Here is a 21115-nt window from a genome sequence, read left to right as displayed (position 1 = left end):
TGGTTGTGGTTAAAGGAAGACTATTTGATGACAGAATTAGGGCTTAACTGACTTTGCAGCAGAGGTATGAGAAAAGTATTAAATTTATCTCATAGACAGCGTTTAGAAGGGGGTAGCTTTTTTTCCTCCTGATCTCTGTTATTATTGGTCTTGATATTATTATTATTTCCACCATTCCGGTGGCTGCTTGAAACGAGAATAATGGAGGAAGCTGGAAATGGGGCACCTGCTTGTAATTCAGTGCATTGCTACATTCCCTGAGTGCACATGCGAAGTGCACTCTGTCAGTGTCTCTGACTTAGAGAAGGTCTGTATGTAGTCCAGTGACTACCAACAAATGGCTTTAGAACTAACTTCGGTTGTGTTTTCTTACACTTGTTTTTGATCTGTTACTGTGTGAAAGAACATGTTGAGAAAGTTCCTCAGTTGATTTGCTTGAGAATGATGGATCTGCAGTGTTCTCCTGGAGTTCTAGGTCCAAGGGGAAAGATTTTATAGTTTTTATTAATTAAAATAATTTTGGCTGCTTGATGTGACTTCTGTAGTCCCTTACTGCCTGTGTGGTAGTGAGACACCAAGGAGGCCCTTGAATGGGGGCTCATTGTGATGGGAGGGACAGGAGGGGTGGGGGAAGGATGACACAAGAAGGAAGGTGAAAAGAAATCAAATGTCATGATTTTTTTAAAAAATTGAAACATGAGATAAGTGTTATAGAACCATTGACTAGCTGATGACTTGATTGGTCTGTGAAATCTCTCAGAAATGAGATTGACTCATATCTTCAGCTTATTGTATAGATGCTGCAAAGTTTTGGCAGTAGTTACCTTGACAGTAAAATTTCATCGTTCTCTTTCTGTTCAGTTGCCTGTCATATTTGCTCAGCAGAAAATGAAATCTTGGAAGTGGTATGTTTATGTTTAATCTGCATCTGGCAGAGGAGGAATGATGCTATGAATGCAGGGATAACACAGGTTTTAAAAATAGGACAGTAAAGTCTTCTGAAGCCAAATCATCATGGGTTTGCTGATTAGAGCTGTAGTTGCATTTCAATATCCCTTTTGTTCACTTTGGTTCTAATCATATCCATTCACCTCAGTCTTTGCTGCTGCCCTATACAAGTGGTTTTTTTTTTCTTTTTTTTTTTCCACTGTAGTCCTTTACAGTCAGCTCGATGATCCTCCTCTGCTGAAGGAGGCCTCTCCTTGGTCTCCCTCTAATCTCAGTTTGCTAGAGATTATTTTACATGAGTCTTTGGAGAAATTATTTCCTCTTTATAAGATGTCTTAAGACCTTTAGCCCTTCAAAAGCATTGGGTCTCCTTGCTACCTGTGGGTCTGGGCTTCATTGCTGCAGGATGAAATACATGCTCCTGGTCCTGTGCACAAGGATTCTTCTCAGTCCAGCTGTTAGGAATGCTGTTGTTGCTGGGGAGGCTTTGCTTTGCTTCTGGTGTAGCTGTTGGGGCAGCTGCATGTTGGCACTTAAAATAAGGACTTTTAACCTTGTTTTTATAAAAGCAAGCCTTTGTGCTTGAGCGATTGACAGAAGATTTTGGTGTCATCTGTTTTTGTGAAATGATCTTTTGTTCATTCTTTTCTGGGTTTGGGGAGTAGATCAGCTATAGGCCAGAGGAAGGTAAGTTGAAACCCCCCAGCCACTTTGTATAGTGATAGTAGGATCACAACACTATGTCCTACATTTCATGCTTGTGCTCTTACTTCTATTGATGATAGTTCTATCTTTTTGAAAACAGATCAGCTACTTGTAACAAACAAGTAACTGGCTCAGCCAACATTTGTTCAGATTTTCTGGGAGACCTTAGTGCCCCAGTGGGCAGGTGCTGGACAGGTTAACCTATGTCAAGATGTCATATGAATAATCCTGTAATCCTAACCTGTGCGTATCAAATTTACTCTGGAACAGTTTTCTCAAGCTTCAGAAAAACTGATTTTTCACTCTAGATTGTTTCTTGTCTTTTCAGGTGTGTGAATTGTACATGCAAAGGCAGCCTTAATTGTTTTTGTCTTTGCTAGGAAAGGTCTTCCTGTACTTGTGAAGGCTAGTACTGGAAGCCTGGTATTCTGGTATCAGGATGGTTTCTACCATGAATCATTTTCTCAGTGTTAAAAATCTGTGATGAGTGCATTTGAGATATAAATACTCAAATGACATTGTGCAGTGTTTCTTGTAAGTCTTATTAGGGGATGTTCAGAAAAAGTTTTCTTGCTACAGGAATTTTGAGTTTCAACCAGTTTCTCTTTTTCTTTTTTTCTTTAATTAATTGTAGATCAGCTGGAGCGTGTGTTCTTACGTCTTGGCCATGCAGAAACAGATGAGCAGTTACAGAACATTATTTCCAAATTCCTACCCCCTGTTCTTCTCAAGCTGTCCAGCACACAGGAAGGAGTTCGCAAAAAGGTAAGGGTTCAATTTATCATACATTGTCCTGATCAAGGAGAAGGAAATGGCCGTGATGTATCATGATTTGCTATGCTTGGATGTTCTCTGTTGAGAAAATTACTCTTTGAGGAAAATTTATCATTACTGTAATAGAGAATTGGTTCATTACACCTGTTAGAGCTTAAACAAAGCAGTCAGTGCTTGTGTCAGCACAGGTGTTGCAGATGTGTGGAGGCTGTATTTCTTTCCACTTCAGGCCAGCTAGCTCTGAGTTAGCTTGGGACCAAGCTTTGCTGCCATAGGGACAGTTACTATGGCTTCCAGGGCTGTTGTGCTTCCACCTGACTTAGGGCACATGTGAAGCAAGCTTGCTTCTGTGCACAACATACCATGAAGCCATACTCATAGATGTCATTCATTTGGCTGATAACTGGAATAAGAGCAAGAACCAAGTAATTTTAAAGATGGACTGTCATACCTACCTGAAAAAAATCAGTTCCCTGGTACATAAGGCAGCTTTATCACAAAATTTATTCAGATACCTTAGTATGTACCAAAACTGTTTGGTTTTTGCCTGTAACCAGGCATAAGGATCAAGGGCCAAGCAGTTTTAGAGGTGGAATTTAATATGTAACTGGGGAATTCAGTTTCCTGCTTTAGGTTTTAGGTCTCGTAATAGGAGTGGACTGGAATGTTTTGGAGCAGAATGCAGATGAAGTGTTGGGAGTTAGTGGTGGAAAAGAAGCTTTTCATAAGTCCCTCTGTCTTGTAGAAATAGGGAAATGATCATACTGTCACTGCATTTATAAGCAGATTTCAGAACCTGCAAGTAACTCTAGCATAGATTTTTCTCAAAGTTCTGCACAAAACATGGCCCTAAGAGTGATGACAAGTGGATCTATGGATGTCATGCCATTCCAGTGTGCTGAAAGACAGATATTCCAACTCAGATGGGGTGTTCTTCTGAATACCTGCTTACCATGTGTGCTTGAAGCTGTGAAGAAAGGCATTTAACCACCTGATGAAATTTCTTAGGGTATTTTTGCATGTACTTTTTCTCTAAGCTGGAATTTGTTGTCACTTACTTGAGAGTGTTGGAAGATTAAGAAAAGGGGGAGTCTTTTGAAAATTAAATTTTAAGAGGCCTTTTGAAATCACACAGTCTACTTAAGGGTGCATTGTAGAGGTAGGAGTTAATAGTTTTTACATTAGAGTGAATAATGAAATAAAATACATTTCTTCTTCTTTTTAGGTGTTTAAACTCTTGATTTTCTTTCTCAACAGATGATAATAATACAAGCAATTATAGCACTTCCATGTACTTCTTGATATTTGTCAAATTCATTGCATCCATGTAGATTACCCTGAATACCCTTGCCATATCAGTGAAGGGCATTTTACTTTTTTAGTATTCTGTTTTCATAATAAATTCAAAATGTAGCAAGAAGGCTCTGTATGTGTTGGTTTTTTTTTTTTTTTAATTTGATGTTTTTCACATACCAAAATAATTTTCTAGTGAGACAGAAGTGAGGGGAAGACTGTGAGTGTTTTATTCTAATTGATATCAGTGAACATTTACTATGTAGTGTGCAACCTGCAAGTAAATTTCTTCCATGTACATGTTCCTGTTTTCCATTACTTATATTGGAACTCAGCTTGTCAATCTTCTTGCTCTTTCATGTTGCTTAATGTAGTGGAAGAACATGCTAAGAATTCTGCTGCCTTTTCAAATACCTTACTTTCCATTGCTAATTTTGCCTGGTGGATAACTAAGAATGTGCTTATTGTTCGACACTAGCATAAATCATGTTAAGTCAATATAAGCAAAGTGAAAACATGTGTTTTTTAACATGAGCACTCAGGTGATTGGAAAGCTGATCTAATAAAGCTAATGAAATAGAATGGAAAGAGAAGGGCAAACTCTTTATTAACCCAGTGACTCCTATTACCAGTGACAAAACTGACCCCCCCCATGTAATTTATCTCTCCTGCAGTGATTGTTGTGGTTAAAAACCCATAAACCTGTCGCCAACAGCAATAAAAAAGTGTGCCATTATAGTTAACCATGATTTAAAAACGGACATAATTTTGATTGAATTGAAAGTGTAGCTTTTAATTGTAGGGATATGAGCAAATAAGAACATTTGTGTGTTGTGAGTATACTGCTAAGTGTAGAGCATTACAGTTGTTCAAGGACTTCTTTCACCCAACTTTAGAGGCATGTTTTAGTTCACAAGTACACCAGAAGGATTGACTCTGTTCTAATTTCACTTCAACTCCCCAGACTTACTTTGTCCTCAAGCTTGTACTGCTAGAATAAAAAGGGGAAATGGAATTTACAATTTTTCTTCCTGTTGCCTTAGTGTATTCCTTTGTTGGTTTTTATTGCTGCCCTTAATTTTATGACTGTTAGGTCCCTATTGCTGCAACATGCAGTAATTTGAACTCATTGCCCTCATACATTTTCAGATCTAGGATATAGTCTAATTGTGGGGATAAGCTTCTAATGCCTTCTAATACTTTCTTAATCCATTTAGGCTGAAGAAGTAATCCCTTTTCAGACCACAGTTTTGACAAATGAGTTAAATTTTACTCTAGGATGTCTTCTACGAAATCAGTTATCCTAGTGGTGACAAAGAACTAATCCAGGGTAAATTCACTCTGCTTCTTCAGATGAGCTCCAAGAAGTGCTTTTTGCACTGGGAGCATTTGTGCCAAAATGGATACCGTTGTCACTTTAAATGCATCTTGTGTGAGGCCAGCAAAAACAGAAGAAGTCGAAAGTGTTGATGTTTGCTTGAGTCAGGTCTGAAGAGTACTGCTCTTCAGACTCAAGAGTACTGAAGAGTACTACTCTTCAGATCCTTAGCTTACTTGTTTGACATTAATGATTAGAGAAACAGGACATGAGCTAAACCCTCACACATGCAGCCATGCATATGCATGCAGACATGCATATCCAAATGTAGCCGTGTCTTTTTTTACCAGCCACCATTGGTCATTTGAACATGTTTCTTGAGTTCTGTCATAGTATCTCCTACCCTTTCTCAAAGAGCTCTGTGCAGACAGGGTTTTTTTTCCTCTCTAAAATAGTATAAATTTGTAACTGTTGCAATAAATTTACAGCTGCAAAATTTGGTAGCCATTGGTGTTACTTAGTTTGTTAGTTTATCTCTGGTTTTGATCACATGCTTGCAGTCAGCTCTGCAGTTTCTCTGGATTATAGCTGTACATTATTTTGTTTGAGACCTAGTTATGGAGCGGATGTAAAGATGGTGTCTAAGAGGCTGCTCATATGGTGCTCAGCATCCATATGGTTCTGCAGTTTCCATTGTGGGCTTCAGGGACAGCATACTATGACCAAGGCAATAATCCCTTGAAAACACAGGACACCCTGGTTTTTTGTCTTGAAGTGCTTGAAGTTAACATGAATCTAGGACTGGCTCTGACTGGTTTTGCCAGAACTGAATTGACTTTGTCTAACATCACTTCCATTTTTTTTGCACCACCATTTTTGAGAATCTAATAAAGTTTGCAAGCAAGATGCAGATGTTCAGTGTGATTTCTCAGAATGGATAATTGTTCCAGAGTAGAAATTGTAGTTTTTTAATTTTCTTCATTCAGTTATGATACCACCTTCAGGAGATTTACAAATGGCACTTTGGTGATGCTTAGGAACTACCTAATGGGATTGTAGAATCATGGGATAATGCAGGACCTTAGGAAGTCTCCAGACCAATCTCCTATTTAAAACAGTCCATTACAAGTTCAGTTCTGGATGAAGGTGAAGGTTTTATCAAGATGGGTCTTGGAAAACCTCTGAGGATAAAGACTGTACAACGGTCTGGGCCCAAACTTCACTGCTTGATAGTCTTCATCATGAAGAATACCACAATGCACCTCTCTAATTTCAACACACTCTGGCCCCAGTTTTGCTTTGCTGTCTGTCAGAGCCCTGGGTCATTCTCCTCGAGCAGCTGCCTGTTTCCATTGGCATTGCTGTTATGGCTCTGCCTGCCCAGTCAGGACTTTACATTGCTTCTGCCTGACATTCACAGCACTCCTGTTGACTTCTCCTCTTGTTTGAAGGATTTCAGTTCTGTAATGTTCCTCTCCAAACAGTTTTCATAAACTTATTTGGTGGCTTTATTATGGGTGGGGATATTTTTTTTTTGTCTGCTTTGTGAATTGGAGTTATTCTACAGCTCAATATAGAGCAGGAGTGCAGATTTCCAAGCCAGAGACAGTTTTGACAGATAGTAACCAAACTGTGGAGAGAACTGGTCGTCTTCAGTAATCCTTTCTTTTATTTCTGTTGATGGATGTTATTGATTGTAGTGTGGTTTGGGACTTTTGTGTTTGTCATAATAGTCGCATGGTTTCAAGATAATACTATAAATGATGGCTGCTGTTTTCTTACAAATGAAATAATCAGTTAGATCAGGCCTGATTTGCATATACTAAGCCTGCCTAATGGATTGAGGTTGATGATTGGACCCCAAAGTAGCAACATTAGCTGTGGTTTTTTTCCATTTTTTTTGTTGTTTTTTTTTTATCTTCCTGTCAGGTCATGGAGTTGCTGGTTCATCTGAATAAGCGCATCAAAAGTCGACCAAAAATTCAGCTTCCAGTAGAGACATTGCTAGTTCAGTATCAAGATCCTTCTGCAGTGTCATTTGTCACTGTAAGTGTCTGTTCTTCCAAGACTGTTTGCTGCTTTACTTTAGCAAGCAAAATATTCTTTAAAGCTCCTGTATTTAGCTGTGTCAGTTTTCCTAGCAAGTATGTAATTGTTATGAGGTTGATGTTTTAAGAGCCTTTTTATACTCAGTTTTATAGGTGTGGGTGAAACTTAGTTTCATAAAGCATTTTGCTGTTCAAATTACTGATATTACTCTTGATATTTCATGAGTGCATGAATTGTCATTGCTTGTCTTGTAAAGGGTCTGTTCATTGGTAAAAGCTGCATTTTGCAAGCAGCTACCAATCCTTATCCTGATATCTGCAGGATCAGAGTTTTACTTAAAAGACCTTTATCTCTTTGAACACATGAGGATCTGTATTTTTATATGGTTTTCGGGTCAGGACCTTAGCTGAGCAAGATGAAAAAAATGTTATTTTATAGATTGTGAAACTTTCATAGATTATTTTATTCAATCTAATTTAAAAAGTGAAAATAATTTAAAAATGTTTTTTCTGAAACTATGAAACAGTTTACATTTCAGTTTTGATAGGTCTGTTGCTAATCATCATCATGAAACAAAAGTGATTAAATCAACACAGCTTTTACCTCTGTGGTTCTTGACTGGATTTAGATGAACAGTATAACAGTTAAATAGTCCAGTATTCAGTATTGCTCTGCTGTGCTGTCCTGTCACTGGACTCTTAACTACATTTGCAGCTTTTAAATTAGGTGATTTAGAAACATGTTTTCAAGAGAAATTTTGTCTATACTGCTTTGTATTCAGTATTGTATTCTATTTTATTTCAGAAATAGGTAAGAGAGATCATTACATTTGCTTTCTTTTAAGCTGCTGCTTAGTTGCAGGTGCTTTTGGTGAAATTGGCAGTGAAAAAGACAAACCAGAGAGAGTTTTTTTCATTGGTTTTTTTACCTTTTAAAGCAGAGGCCCAGCAAGACCTGTTCTGACTAGTTCTTGCTTAGTCTCCACTATGATAGTTGTCAATCTGATAAGTCTTAGACTTGGGAAATTGGTCTTGCAAAACATAAGTTGTTTCCAATACTCAATTATGTAACAGAACATACAAGAAGAGGTTCTATTCCATTACTGCAATACTGTGTGCTTTTTCTACCCCTTTAGAATTTTACCATAATTTATGTTAAGATGGGATACCCCCGTCTGCCTGTGGAAAAACAATGTGAATTGGCTCCAACCCTTCTCACTGCAATGGAAGGGAAACCTCAACCACAACAAGACAGGTACGACTACTTACTCTTGGAGTGAATTTTGTTGGTATTGTTTTAGTAAAATAATTTCTAGTAGTTGTTAAAAGATTTCTTTTCCTAAGTGCTGTCTTCATGACTTAGGATTGTACATGGCAAGAATTGTACTTCTTGCCATGTACAATTTGAATCAGTAAATCAGTCATTTGAATGATACAAGAAATTCTTATAGTCTAATGCTGTAATAATATACAGGATCTGCAGCAGCAGACTCCCTATATGATAAGAGGTCTGTGTTATGATGGAAGTGAAATGCCTGTCCATATCCCCCATGCATCTTCATCAAGTTCTAGTTTTCAGCTTAAGGCTAGACCTTCAGTAGATACTCTCTTACCAGCTGCAGGAGCAGTGCTAGATGTCTCAGATTGGCCACTCTAAATTGAGAGGTAGTGTTTCAAGTAAGTAGGAGTTTTAGCTAAGTTGTAGTATGTGAAAAAAAGAGTGTTGGGAACTGCTGTATACTAAGAACCTCTGTGGGTGGGCCTGGTTCTTACCTACACTGAGATGAGTTTACATTGTGTTGGTATTGGAAAATGTCATTAAAATCATGAAAATCAGTCTTTGTTCACTTTACATACTGTAATGATGTAAAAATATTTTTAAATTACGTTACTGAAAGGTCTTGCAGTAAAATCTTGCCTCCATTCATGAGATTAGTGTGAAAATACTTGGAATGTGGTTTTTCTCTGTTGAAAAGGCAAGTATATGAGTGAAGAGAGCTTTAGAAAATCTGGCTGTACTGCTATACAAGTAGTATATGCATTTACGAGTATATACAAGTAGTACTATGCATTTGCCAGTGTGTCTTAAGGATGAGACAGCCCTATACTGTATTTTGTGGCATACTTATGAAACTGTCAAAAATCTGGACAAAGACAGTGACTTTGTCTCTCCAGATGTCTGCATGCATGCAGACACATATGTTCCATTTTAAGTACAAATCCTAATTTATCTTCTGCTTTCCATTTTTAAGTACATCAGGTGGTAAATAGAAGCCATTGGATTGTGAATATGTTCAACTTTTGTTAAGATTTTCTTGTTCTGCTATTAAGGAAAAAAAAAGGTTTGTTGTAAAAGGTTTCTCTCTTGTATGTTATAAGTAAACAGGTGTGATTTTTTAAATGGTTGCAGTAAATGTAATTGTTTTTCAGCCTAATGCATCTTCTAATACCAACCCTTTTTCACATGAAATACCCTGCTGAACCACTGAAAGCAGCAGCTTCTCTGTTTAATCTTGCTGAAAAACCAAAGACTGTACAGCTGCTTTTGGACTTCATGTTGGATGTTCTTCTTATGCCTTATGGGTGAGTTGATATCAGTCTCCTCTAGCACTGATGTGTTCTTTATGTGTGAAATAGTACAAACTACACCCTTGAAAACACATTTAAAGTGTGCTGTTTCTTCCTGGCTTGAAAGAAACGAGTAGAAAAGTACAAAAGAAGCTGGTAATTTTAAGAACCAGATAGCCAACTCTTTCAAAGAGAAGCCTGACAAAAATGTGTGCCCATCTTTCTGCAGTTTAGTTTTAAGGTTTATTAAAAACTTGTGCTTTCCAGAGTTGAAGCTTTGAACAAGATTGGTCTTCTGTCTGTCTTCTGGTGAAAAATGTTCAAACTGCAGTGATGTTGTTTTAGTGTGAACACTGTTTTTGAAAGCAAGAAGAATGTACAGAACAACTTGAATTTACTGATCACTGCTTGGAACTTAAGAACCTTCTAGTGTCTAAAATCAGTACTTTCTCAAAATGTTTTTCCCACTATTTTTTTTCTGTCTTTGTATTGCTAGGGGAGCTTTTGCTTTGAAAAAAAAAATAGAAATAATTTTGATAGTTGAACACATTTCTATTATTTTCTGGCAATAAAAGTCTCATAGGATTGGTGCCAGTATGATCTATTTGAGCTCATAATTCTTGCTTTCCTGAGTGGATTAACCTGAAGGATTAAATTTAAAATAGTAAGCACATGGTGTTTCTCCATGTCAATTTGTTGGAGGCCATGCTTTCCATCAGATAATTAGGGGACCACTTCCCTTTTGTTTGAATATACAAAATCTTGCAGCTCACAGTTTCAAACGCCTGTTCTTCTGTTCATGATTCACACTCTTCAGTTGGCCCAGGTTAATTGTCCTTAGCTTCATCCCTGGTAGCTTCAACAGACAAATCCTTGGGCTTTCCAGTGAGACTTTACTCCCTTCCATGCTTTTAATACTCTGACCAAGCATGAGTTTTTAAATCGCAGAATAATTTAGTTTGGAAGAGACCTCTGAGAAAACACCCAGAGATGCTGAAAGTAGGAGGTGAAGGTTTTAATTTTCTTTCCAGAAGGTGCTAGAGAATGTCTTGAGTTAGCCTATGGCTCTAGATGTCTGTCTCTTAATGTCTTGCTCCCTGGGGTGAAGCTGTTTGCAGTGGTTTACAGCTAATTTATACTTGTTAGAACTTGGCCTGTTATTGTCCAGTTGTGATTTAGCCTTACCAGTTTGCTGCAGTAAAGCAACCAGAAAGCTTAACTGTAGGGTTTAAAGCTCATAATAAAGTGCTTATAAAGTTTTAACTAATGAGACTTGGAATTAATTCCTATTGTTGAGATTGTTTGCCTCTTTTTGTTGCTTCTGTGCTGAATGCAAAATGGGAGGCTGGCTAGGGCAAAAGAATTCTTATTGGTCTCTGCAGTGCAATTTTGAGGCCATTTGGCCATCTTCCATGGAGAGGTGGGGTGGCTTTTATAAAAGCATGAAGGTGAGCACAGGGCAGCTGGACTAGCTGGTCTTACAAAAGAACAAGCTCTGTGAACTTTTTATTTTTGCTTTCCTTCTCTGCCCAGTACTAAAACTGCCATTGTCCAAGATAGTATCTCATTTATTTATTTTTTTACATTAGGATGTTTCCTGCCACTTGTGTTGCGTATGCTTCATTGTTCCCCTTGTTAGGTTTGTATTTTTTATAGAAATCATACAAATGTTATTGGAGCTTTTAGCATGAGTTTCATGTAGTACAGCATAAGTATTTACTTCTAATACAAAGGAAATAATTTTTTCTGGTTTGTAAGCTAAGAACTCTTTCTGGAAATGCCAGTGGACCCTTCCCTTTTCTAACTAAAGTTCGTTTTCATTTACAATGACATTGTTATGGCTCTTGCAGAATATGTTGGGATAATTGGTAGCAGAGTCTCAAATTCTGTCTTATGTTAGAGTCATGGGATTAATTAAAGAAAAATAATCAAGTTGGACAAGTTATGTGTCTTTCTCAATTCCGGAATCTAATTTAGCTGGTAATGTGGATTGGAAAAGGCTCTAATAAAAGTCTCTCCTTGCCTGCTTAGGTTTGTATTGAATGAATCTCAGAGTCGACAAAACGTGCCCTTGGCTCAGGGGTCTTCATCAAGTAGCATGGGAGGTCCTGGAATCCCTCAGCCACCTCCAGGGATGAGCTTTTATGCAGCCAAAAGGGTAATTGGAGATAGTCCATGGACACCAGAGCTGCTAGAACAGGTATTTAGAGCTGTGGGGCTGGTCCATGGTAAATTGTGGGTATGGTAATGGGGACAGTTGTAGATGGAGGAATGGAAAGCCAGAGGGAAAATATGTAACTGATTCTGACCAGGTCTTTAGTTGCCCTGAGGGAATTTATTGAGGGAGTTTATTGCATGATGCCTTAAGGAATTTAGCAGTGGTGATGGGAGGAGGAACATCACTGGGAAGCAGCCATGACTGCAGCCTACTCTTCTGTTTTGCTGGGAAAGGTTGCAACAGTGTCTTCTGAAGCATCCCTTTTTCGCAGTGGTGTAACAGAGTATCCCGTGCTGGTAATGCTGGTACTTTGCTGCAGATGACTTTGATAGGAGGCAAGCTAAGAGATGGAGAGCATGTGAACTGCTCCTTAAGCAAGTAGAAGCCCTGATTTCAGACAGCTGAGGTGCTACAGTTAGTATAACATCTGCTTTCTTGTCAGTAACACTGCTTTTCCCTGGTGTTGAACAGTGTAAGCTGGGGATAGTGAAGTTCATTGAGGCTGAGCAAGTGCCCGAACTTGAAACTGTTATACACCTGGTTGTAGCCTCCAGTGATACAAGACACAGTGTTGCCACTGCAGCAGACCTTGAACTTAAGAGCAAGCAAAGGTAAGGTCTGGATGGTTGGAAAAGATGGTGTTAGTATTCCTGAAACATCTATCTGCAATGACTGTAGTGCTCCATAGAGACTGTGCTGGAGGTGAGGAAGGCTGAGGTTCCCTTATATCTGTGAAGCTGCCATATATTCCCACTGGGCTGGGAATGGTGCAGTCTTGCAGCTGGAAATGTCACTTGGCTCCACAGCTGACAGTTTAGCTGTGTGGGTTTGATAATTTTTGGTATCACTTCTGAGCCATTTTCTTACCAAATCGTAAAAAAAATAACAGTGGTTTCCACATTGCCCCCTGTGGATTATCAATTGTCAGTAAGACTTTAGTAAATGATTTCCAGAAAAGTATACTTTCATTTAATTTATTAGAAGAGGAAAGAGACTAATTGTGAAATGGATCATAGTCTAGAAAGTGTGGCAAACATTGTTGTCATTATTACTGAAGCTTCTGCTCACCTGCAGTTCTCCCCTCATCATCTAAAGACAGTGCTTCTGTCTTTAACTCATCAAGAGGCCAGAATAATGGCTGCTGATACTGTTTGCTGAGACATTGACAGTGGGAGATTTGCTGGCTCATGTAGGAGGGTGGGCCATCTTTGAAATATGTGGGTGGCTTCTGTAGGACTATTTAACGTGGTGTCAAATTTTTCATGTGGAACCTTCAGCGGCTGAAGTCTGTTCATGTACCTCAGTCGTGACAGGGGAGAATGATTCTATTAAATGATGAAGCCTGATTAAGGAAGCTGGTCTCTCCTTCTTGTCTCATCTTTCCTTCTGAAGAAAGAGATGCCCAGAGAGAAAAATAACAATGTGGACAATATGTAATGTTGAATGTCTTTTATAAGAAATGTATGCTGCTTCACAGATTACTGTTTGATATTCAATTGGTAGATTACCATGGTCTGTATGTCTTGTTTCAGTGGCAGAGAAGGGAGCATGTAGGTTTCTAACAGATTACTTGATATCATATTGTCAGAAATTGTTAAATTGTAATTAGTTCACATTCTTTATGACTGTATATTATGTGGATGTGGGAAAAGTGGTCAGAAGTAAAACTGAGGTTCTGTGTAAATTTTGGGACTGATATGAATATGATGCAAAATGCTGTATTTTAAGAAGTAGTCAAAGGTCAGAATCATAACATGTTTGTGTTCAATGTGTTTTTTTCCTTCAGTTTAATTGACTGGAACAATCCTGCTATCATCAACAAAATGTATAAAGTGTATCTTGGGGATATACCACTGAAAACCAAGGAGGTAGGATTTGCCTTCAGAGTTGTCTTCTTAATTAATGAAGAAGTAATTTTTGTTATCTTACTTTATTTTTAAGAAAGTATGTATTTCTTTAATCTATCACTTCCTTTGATATCTGCTTTCACTGAATATTTATGCTATTTGAATAATTTTTTTCTCTGTGCCAGTGTGTTCTGATTTGCAGCAGAAAGTAATTTACTGTTTTTCAGAGATGCACTATTTAATCTGTTTCTGACAGGGATCTGTTCTGAAACCAGAAATGAAACGAGAGTCAGTCAGCACCCGTGTTAAATTAAAGATAGTTCCTCATCTTCTACGATCCCAGCAAGCTGCAGAAATGTTCCCAGCCAACATTCAGGTGATGCTTATTTTCCAAAGCTACTTCCTAATAAGTTTGATGATACAGTTTCTCCAGTACTTAGAAGTAGGAAGCATTGTTACTGATGACAGTGTTTAAAGAAGAGGGGGAATTAAAATCTTTGAAAGTGAAGCCAGACACTCTCTAATCTGCTCCTTCCTTTTTGTCAGGTGGTATATGATGGACTCTTCGGTGCAAACACAAATGCAAAACTGAGAAATTTGTCTTTGCAGTTTGTGCATCATATTTGTATCATGTAAGTAGTTCAGAGAGCACAATTTTTTTGCTATTTGTCTAGAAGCCACTCTGTTTAATAAAGATATAACTAATGAGTACTAAAATGCAGAGAAAATAGGGTTTTTTTTTTACTTAATCTGGAAAGCTTAGTGTGTTTGTGCTTGCACACAATAAGTTGTAATATCTGATCTTAACACAATTGAAAGAAGTGATACTAGAGAAGAACCTTTTCAGGGATGCAAAAGATAATATTTTGTTGGTTTCTCTAATTGCAGTTGTCCAGAGAGTAAAATAAAGCCCTTAGGTCCAATGCTTTTAAATGGACTTACAAAGCTGATCAATGAATACAAAGAGGTAAGATGAAAAATTCTTTAGTTCTTCATATGAATACAAGCAAAAGATAAATAAATTTATGATGGAAACTGATGTATCTTTTTTTTTTTTTGTTTGTTTGAGGGGTTACTGGAGGATACCTTTTAAGAATTTTTGTTGGAAGAGAAGCAAATATTTTAAAATATAGTAATATTTTAGTAATATAAAGAGAGAAGTCAAAGTAGTATCTAGCTGCTCTTACTCTGGAGCACACAAGGACCTCAACTCTGGCTCTTTATCATCCCATTGTGTTAAATATCTGAATAGGTCTGCTTATACATTCCATCCTATCTATCCAGGGATGGTATTATTATGGGAAGGGTTTTACCAAAGAGAACTGCAAATGCCAGTCTGGCCTGACAAGGTGTTTCCAGTGCTATTTCAAAAGTCAAATTCCCCATGATACTCATACATGTACCGTAGAAAGGGCAGATGTTGCAGATCCCCTTTTCTGCAGCTTTGAACTTCTTGTTGCTTTGGTTGACCTTTGAATGTGACCTTCTGGCCTAAGTTGGCATTTGAATGCATGGGACACCCTGCCATTGGGAAGGGAATGAAAGAGGAAGTAAACCCCTGTGTATAGATGTGCTGTATTGGTCATCCACAGGATGCATTGTGCAAACACTTTCCTTTGTTTACAGCTGCTGTTCAGAGCTAGTGGTTTCTGTCCCTCTACTACTGTTTCATATCCTCACTGAATCTCCTTATTTGTTTCTCTTGAACTAAAATATAGTTAGCTGAGACCAGAAGAGAGGTTTGCATTTTACCACAATTAGCAGTTTATCTGTTTCTTAGACAAAAGTGTGCTCCCTCTGTTTCTATATAATGTTTTTATTCTTGGATAGAAATACTTTGTATTTTAGGATTCTTTTTCCATGAAAGTCTGCTTGAGCAATTTGAAGACAGGATTTAAAACAAATGTTTATTTATAAAAGATATACCTGTGTGTATTTCTGGTTTTGCTAAATTCTGTTTATTGTTTTATTATTCAAGGATTCAAAACTGCTATCAATGGCATATTCAGCAGTTGGAAAGCTCTCCAGGTAACTGAAGCATCATTTAAGAAATGGGACATTGAATAACTACTCCAGAGTAATCAGTTAATTTATCAGCAACAAGCTTTATGCCACCCACCAATTTTGCAGTTGAGTGCATAGTGCAGAGAAAAGCATTCTTCTTGTGACAACTCCAGAGATGTAAAAAGAAATATGTTTTTAGCTGATGGCTTCTCTAGCAGTGATTAATGGCAGCTCATGAATTATGCACAGAATTTAAGAAATGGTTCGCATTCTGGATTGCCAGAAATACAGATGTACATCAAAGACCAGAGTGCATGAAGCTAGGCAAGTGGTATGTTCAGTCATGTGCTGGTGATTTAAGTGGTTGTACATAAAATGACTCACTTTCTAAACTGTGTTAAGGGAGGGAGAATGTGCTGCTTTATGGTGGATATGGCTAAGATAGAGCAAACTTTCTGTACTGGCTCTAATTGTTTGACACTTAAAATTTGGAATGAGGGGAAGACCAATGAAGTGTGAAGCATTTAAATTTAATGAAACAAAAGCTTCATGGATTAAAATATCTTGTTTCAGCCGAATGCCTCAGCTCTTTACCAAGGATATAGCACTGGTACAGCAGTTTTTTGAAGCCTTATGCAAGGTGGGTGCTGATGGGGCTTTGGGAAATCATTATTCTTTTCTTCTGATTTTGCTGAATCCTTGACACTATATACTGTAAAGTGAAAACTCTTGGTTTTTTACTGCAGGAAGATGCTGATACTAGGCTTGCCATTCAAGAGGCATTGTCTATGATGGTTGGAGCATATAGTAATTTGGAAGGAGCCCAGCGTACCCTGATGGAAGCTCTTGTAGCTTCTTATTTAATGAAGGTATTTTCAGTGGAGTCGAAATCACATACCTTAAAAAAAGAGCAATTAATTGTCTTCCTCTTTCCTGATACTTCCTGTTAGATAATTCTGGAGCAGATCTTCCTTTTCTTACTGAATATATTGGCCTGTCTGGGAGAATGGCAGGGTGTGTATGCTCAGGTAAAATATTTGGCTCAGTGATGGCAAGGAAGGTAATAATGCAGTTCTCTATTTGTGTTCTGTTTAGCAAAAAACCAAATCCATTACAATTGCATTGTATGTTTCTCATGGTCTTCTCCTTAGAAAACTCTGAGAAGTAAATGCTTCAGGGACAGTCTTCTGAAACACTGTGGGACATTGAGAGTTTGGTAGAAAGGATCGTTCACTGCTAAATGGGGTTTCAGCAGGCTGTGTGATATGTGACATAAGGCACCTGTGAACTTCTCCAGGAGCTTAGCCTTGAGACACTAGTCTAGACTAAATCAGACTTGACTTACTCATACTTTGAGTACCTTGTTTGTGTTCAGAATACACCAGAGGTCTGGATTTTCAGAAGAAGTGAGTGTTGTATACTCTGTTTGCATGCGTACTCAGGCTGACTGCGGAGGTTGTATGTATTTCTAGTGTAAGATATGATTTTCATGCTGATAACTCCTTTGCTCAAGGGATCTAAATCTCCAGGCATTACCTTTTTGAGACTATTTGTACCTTACAGACACAATCACCGCCCTAATCTGGTATTTCTTTCCCACCTCTGGCTATGCTGCTCCTAAGCATAGCACTGTTTTCTGTGGTGAGATGATGTATGTCAGTTTCATTTCAAAACTGCCTGAATGGAGCAGTTCCGTTTTTCAAGAATTAGTATGATTCCCTGAAGTGTGTATGTGTTTGATTAAACATTTAATTCTCCACTTGTGTATATATGAGAAGTCTGCTTTTCTTTGACCTGTGTCCTGCCATATGAACTGTAAGCATGAGTAGTGTCTCAAAATGTTTAAACTTTTTAAATCATGTTGGTACCAGAGGTCAAAACAAATGACTGATGATGTACAAGTGGTGAGTGAAAGTCATTACTGCTGTCATTTAAAATTCAAACCATGTGTTTGTATCTTTTCCCTTTAAGCCTGAAGTTCAAGTACGTCAAGTGGCGGTAAAATTTGCTAGCACAGTGTTCCCTCCAGATCATATCCCTTCCAGATACTTACTCCTGTTAGCTGCAGGAGACCCGTAAGTTGTTTTCTTTTATAAATTATTTTCTCATATATATATATATATATGTATGCATGCTTGTGTATATGTATATATGTGTGTACATATATATATATGCATATGCAGACACACATGTATATGCATTCAGTATAATATACATATATTTGCATTAAATATGAATACATGTATCTGTGTATGTGTAAGTTCGCACATAAATAACATGAAGGAAATTAAATACGGTAATTTGGAACTCAAACTTGACATTCTCAACATTCTGATAGAGAACTGTTACTCTCCCCAGTGACAGTCTTGAGATTGTTTTTCTTGTTTCAGATGAGCTGCAGTCACTAAAGCATTTCATACTAATGATCAGATGCAATTGCAAAAGTAAAAATGCATTAACTGATATCACTTTTACAGTGTCTAGAAGCTATTTTACCTGGCAAATTCTGTCATTCTATTTTTAGCTTGTATTTGCAGAGAGTTCAGCATGTGGTTTTGAGAGTTGCCACTCTCTGCTGAGGAGTAGGTGACTTGTTGAAGTACAGTAACCATTTCATTTGCAGTTTTCTGTTATTGCAGTGTAAAATGGTGGGTTTTTTCCCCAACTTACTTTAATTACTAAAGTTTTGATGAAAACAGCTGTTGCGTAACTAAGGAAAGCTAAGCCGATCAGCTGCAACAACCAACTCTGTCATTGCAGTGTCAGCATTGTTTCAGGAGTAGTTATCTATTGTTAAGTAGATAATGATAAATCTAGTAGGTGGCAGCTGAAGCTTGACCATAGGAAGTGATTGGGAGAAGTAGCAGATAGGAAGACAAGGATGTAGGAACCAGAAACGAATGGTGAACACTAAAACGATGTAAGAGGAACAGAAGTGAGTTCATCCAGACAGTTTCGCAAAGAGCACTCAGTACAATCCCTTTTTCTTTCCTGTCTCTAAAATAAACAAATATTAAAAGTTGTAGTGGAAGATTTTTTCTCCCTTCCTTTCAAAAAAAAAAAAAACAAACCAAAAAAAAACCTACAAAAAACCAAACCCACATCTCATTTAAAAACTGTTCTCTCTCCCCCAGCTTCCCAATATATCTTATTGTTCATTAAAGGCTTTTTGTTCTGTGCAAATAATGTCTGTTTCTCATCTTTTCTTCTGAAAGGCGGGAGGAGGTACATGGAGAAGCCCAGCGGGTACTGAGAACATTTTCTGGAAAAAATGAAAAGGAGAGTTCTGGGAAGCAGATGCCTTCCTTCCCTGAAATGGTCCATTACATTCAAGACAAGGTACAGTGCTTCTTTCACAGTAAGTGACAAATAGATATGTGATACTCAGACATGAGATAAGTGTGGTCTTGCCTTCCCGGTGTCTGTTTCCTACAGCTGCCCCAGGAATAAAATGAGTGAAAATCAAAGTAATGACCACACATAGTATTTCACTGCCAAAATTATCACTTGTCAGCGCTTTCTGCTGGCAGAGATTGCAAGAGATCCAAGTGTTAAGTAGTGAGGCAGATCTTTTAATAAAGGGAATATTTTGCTTTCTTGCAATTTGTGCAGATGATATGTGGAATTTTACAAACACAGTTCCTGAAGGTGCAAGAAGACCACTTTTTATTTGGCTAAAATACTGTGTTACACGCTTCTGTGTATAGTAGCTGTACTTTACTGCTTATAAGCAGTAAAGAAGTGGAGAGTCACTGACAATATTTTTTCTTGTGATAGCCTACCTTTTAAAAAATTTCAGAAGTATGTAATGTTGAACCACATGTGATTTAGCAAGAGATCTGTGATAGCAGAACTCTTACACCTGAGAGATTTCTTGTGAAATGTGCTCTGGTGGTGTTATACTCTACTAATACTCTGAAGTATTTGAAGTTCTGTGAGAAAACTTGCTTGTTTGTCCAGAATGCTGACTATTTAAGTAGATATAAAAAAAATTTAAAAACCAAGATTCAATTTTAGATAACAGTCTTAAATTCTGTTGTCCTATAGTTAGTTTTAAAGTTTTCCTTAACATTTATAATGTCACTAAATAATTATGGATCAGTGTAGTTTAATCACTAGTGATAAAAGCAAGAGTCCCTCAATCATGGGGGAATTTAAAATTTTTTTACCACTTTTCAGATCTTTATGTGTACTGAAGGTGTATTAAAAAATCCTAGAGGTATACTTACTTGTTTAGTTATCTCAAAGTTTGGGTTTTCACATACTATCAATAATCTGTGACGTTTGGAGATGTTTGAGATGTCTGAATGCATTGCTTGGCATAAATGACTGCAGGATTTAGCATGATCCTTCTCTCCTTCTGAAAAAAAATACATGTGAAAGAGTAGGACCCAGTCTGCTGGGTATGGGTGGGAAGCCATTCCTCAAGGGAGTCACTGTTCAGGTTTTCTTTAATAATTCTGTATGTCATTAAAATTAGCATTGCAAAAGATCATTGCGTGTTAAGGGGAGTGAGGTTCTGTTCTCTTCTGCAATTGCCTTGTGTGTTTATTCAGGTACAAGGCTGCCTGACTGGCATGCACACTGATGTGCATGTTGCCTGTTTAATATTGCTTTTCTGCAACATTTACAGTGGGTGTCACTTAAAACCTCCTGTTTGGATGTTTTTCTGCTGGCATATTCCTGCCTGTCAAAACTAACATTTACATGGAAAGAAGTTGCTCACTTACTGTTGCAGCCTTCCACATAGCAGGGAGAGAGATTCCCTCTGATTCTCTGTCAGTCTGAGAGGCTCCTCAGACTTGGCTGGCACAGCGCAGGGCACCCACCACCCAGTACTGTGAAAGCATGGCTGCTCTTCAGCCTCTCCAGGCAGAGCTGCCATTTTAAAGCTTTCTGGCTGCCTGTCGAGGGTAGGCTCAGAGTTTGGAGGTTTGTGAGGTACTTTACTTTTAAATTCTTAAGGGCTTCTTTGTTTCCTGAAAGGAAGAAAGAATGTTGTACTCCTTCAGCCTCCCCTGCTATTCTCTCTCAGGCATTCAGAGTTTTCACTTTCTGAATTGATGTAAAGTAGATCGAACTGACTATTATCAAGTGCACTGTGCCCTTTTTATTACAGAGCTGTTACACATTTTAAGTGTTAAGTGGAGGATTAACACAGTCATATCAGCAAAATTTAACTGAGCTTTCCAACATCTGTTATTATGGGTCTGAATGGTCCACTCTTAATGTACTCTATTGTTTAGGCCACTCACCGAATGAAAACTCCAGCTAAATACATGACTGGAACTGCAGCGTTGCCTTTTAATCCTACCACATTTGGAGAGGTAATTGTCTGGTTTTACTTCCTCAGGTATGTATACCACTATTAATCTAGAGGACAGCATAAGAA

At 37.9% G+C, this 21115-nt stretch overlaps 1 protein-coding gene across 1 annotated transcript in view; it reads left to right on the top strand.

Moving 5' to 3' along the window:
* ECPAS (Ecm29 proteasome adaptor and scaffold) overlaps positions 1–21115 on the top strand; it is a 60760-nt gene that overhangs the window by 6223 nt on the left and 33422 nt on the right. Inside the window, exons 2-17 of the mRNA XM_054002741.1 lie at positions 2288–2418; positions 6968–7084; positions 8223–8341; positions 9517–9669; positions 11686–11854; positions 12344–12483; positions 13659–13740; positions 13976–14095; positions 14266–14351; positions 14608–14686; positions 15698–15747; positions 16297–16363; positions 16470–16592; positions 17695–17798; positions 18939–19062; positions 20970–21050. Of these exons, the coding sequence (XP_053858716.1) occupies positions 2288–2418; positions 6968–7084; positions 8223–8341; positions 9517–9669; positions 11686–11854; positions 12344–12483; positions 13659–13740; positions 13976–14095; positions 14266–14351; positions 14608–14686; positions 15698–15747; positions 16297–16363; positions 16470–16592; positions 17695–17798; positions 18939–19062; positions 20970–21050 (1745 nt within the window). The remainder of the gene's footprint in view (positions 1–2287; positions 2419–6967; positions 7085–8222; positions 8342–9516; positions 9670–11685; positions 11855–12343; positions 12484–13658; positions 13741–13975; positions 14096–14265; positions 14352–14607; positions 14687–15697; positions 15748–16296; positions 16364–16469; positions 16593–17694; positions 17799–18938; positions 19063–20969; positions 21051–21115) is intronic.

The sequence above is a fragment of the Vidua macroura genome, chromosome Z (assembly GCF_024509145.1).
Source record: "Vidua macroura isolate BioBank_ID:100142 chromosome Z, ASM2450914v1, whole genome shotgun sequence".
Lineage (NCBI taxonomy): Eukaryota > Metazoa > Chordata > Aves > Passeriformes > Viduidae > Vidua > Vidua macroura.
Note: the sequence above shows the minus strand (reverse complement) of the source record. Positions and strands in the feature narration are given on the sequence as shown.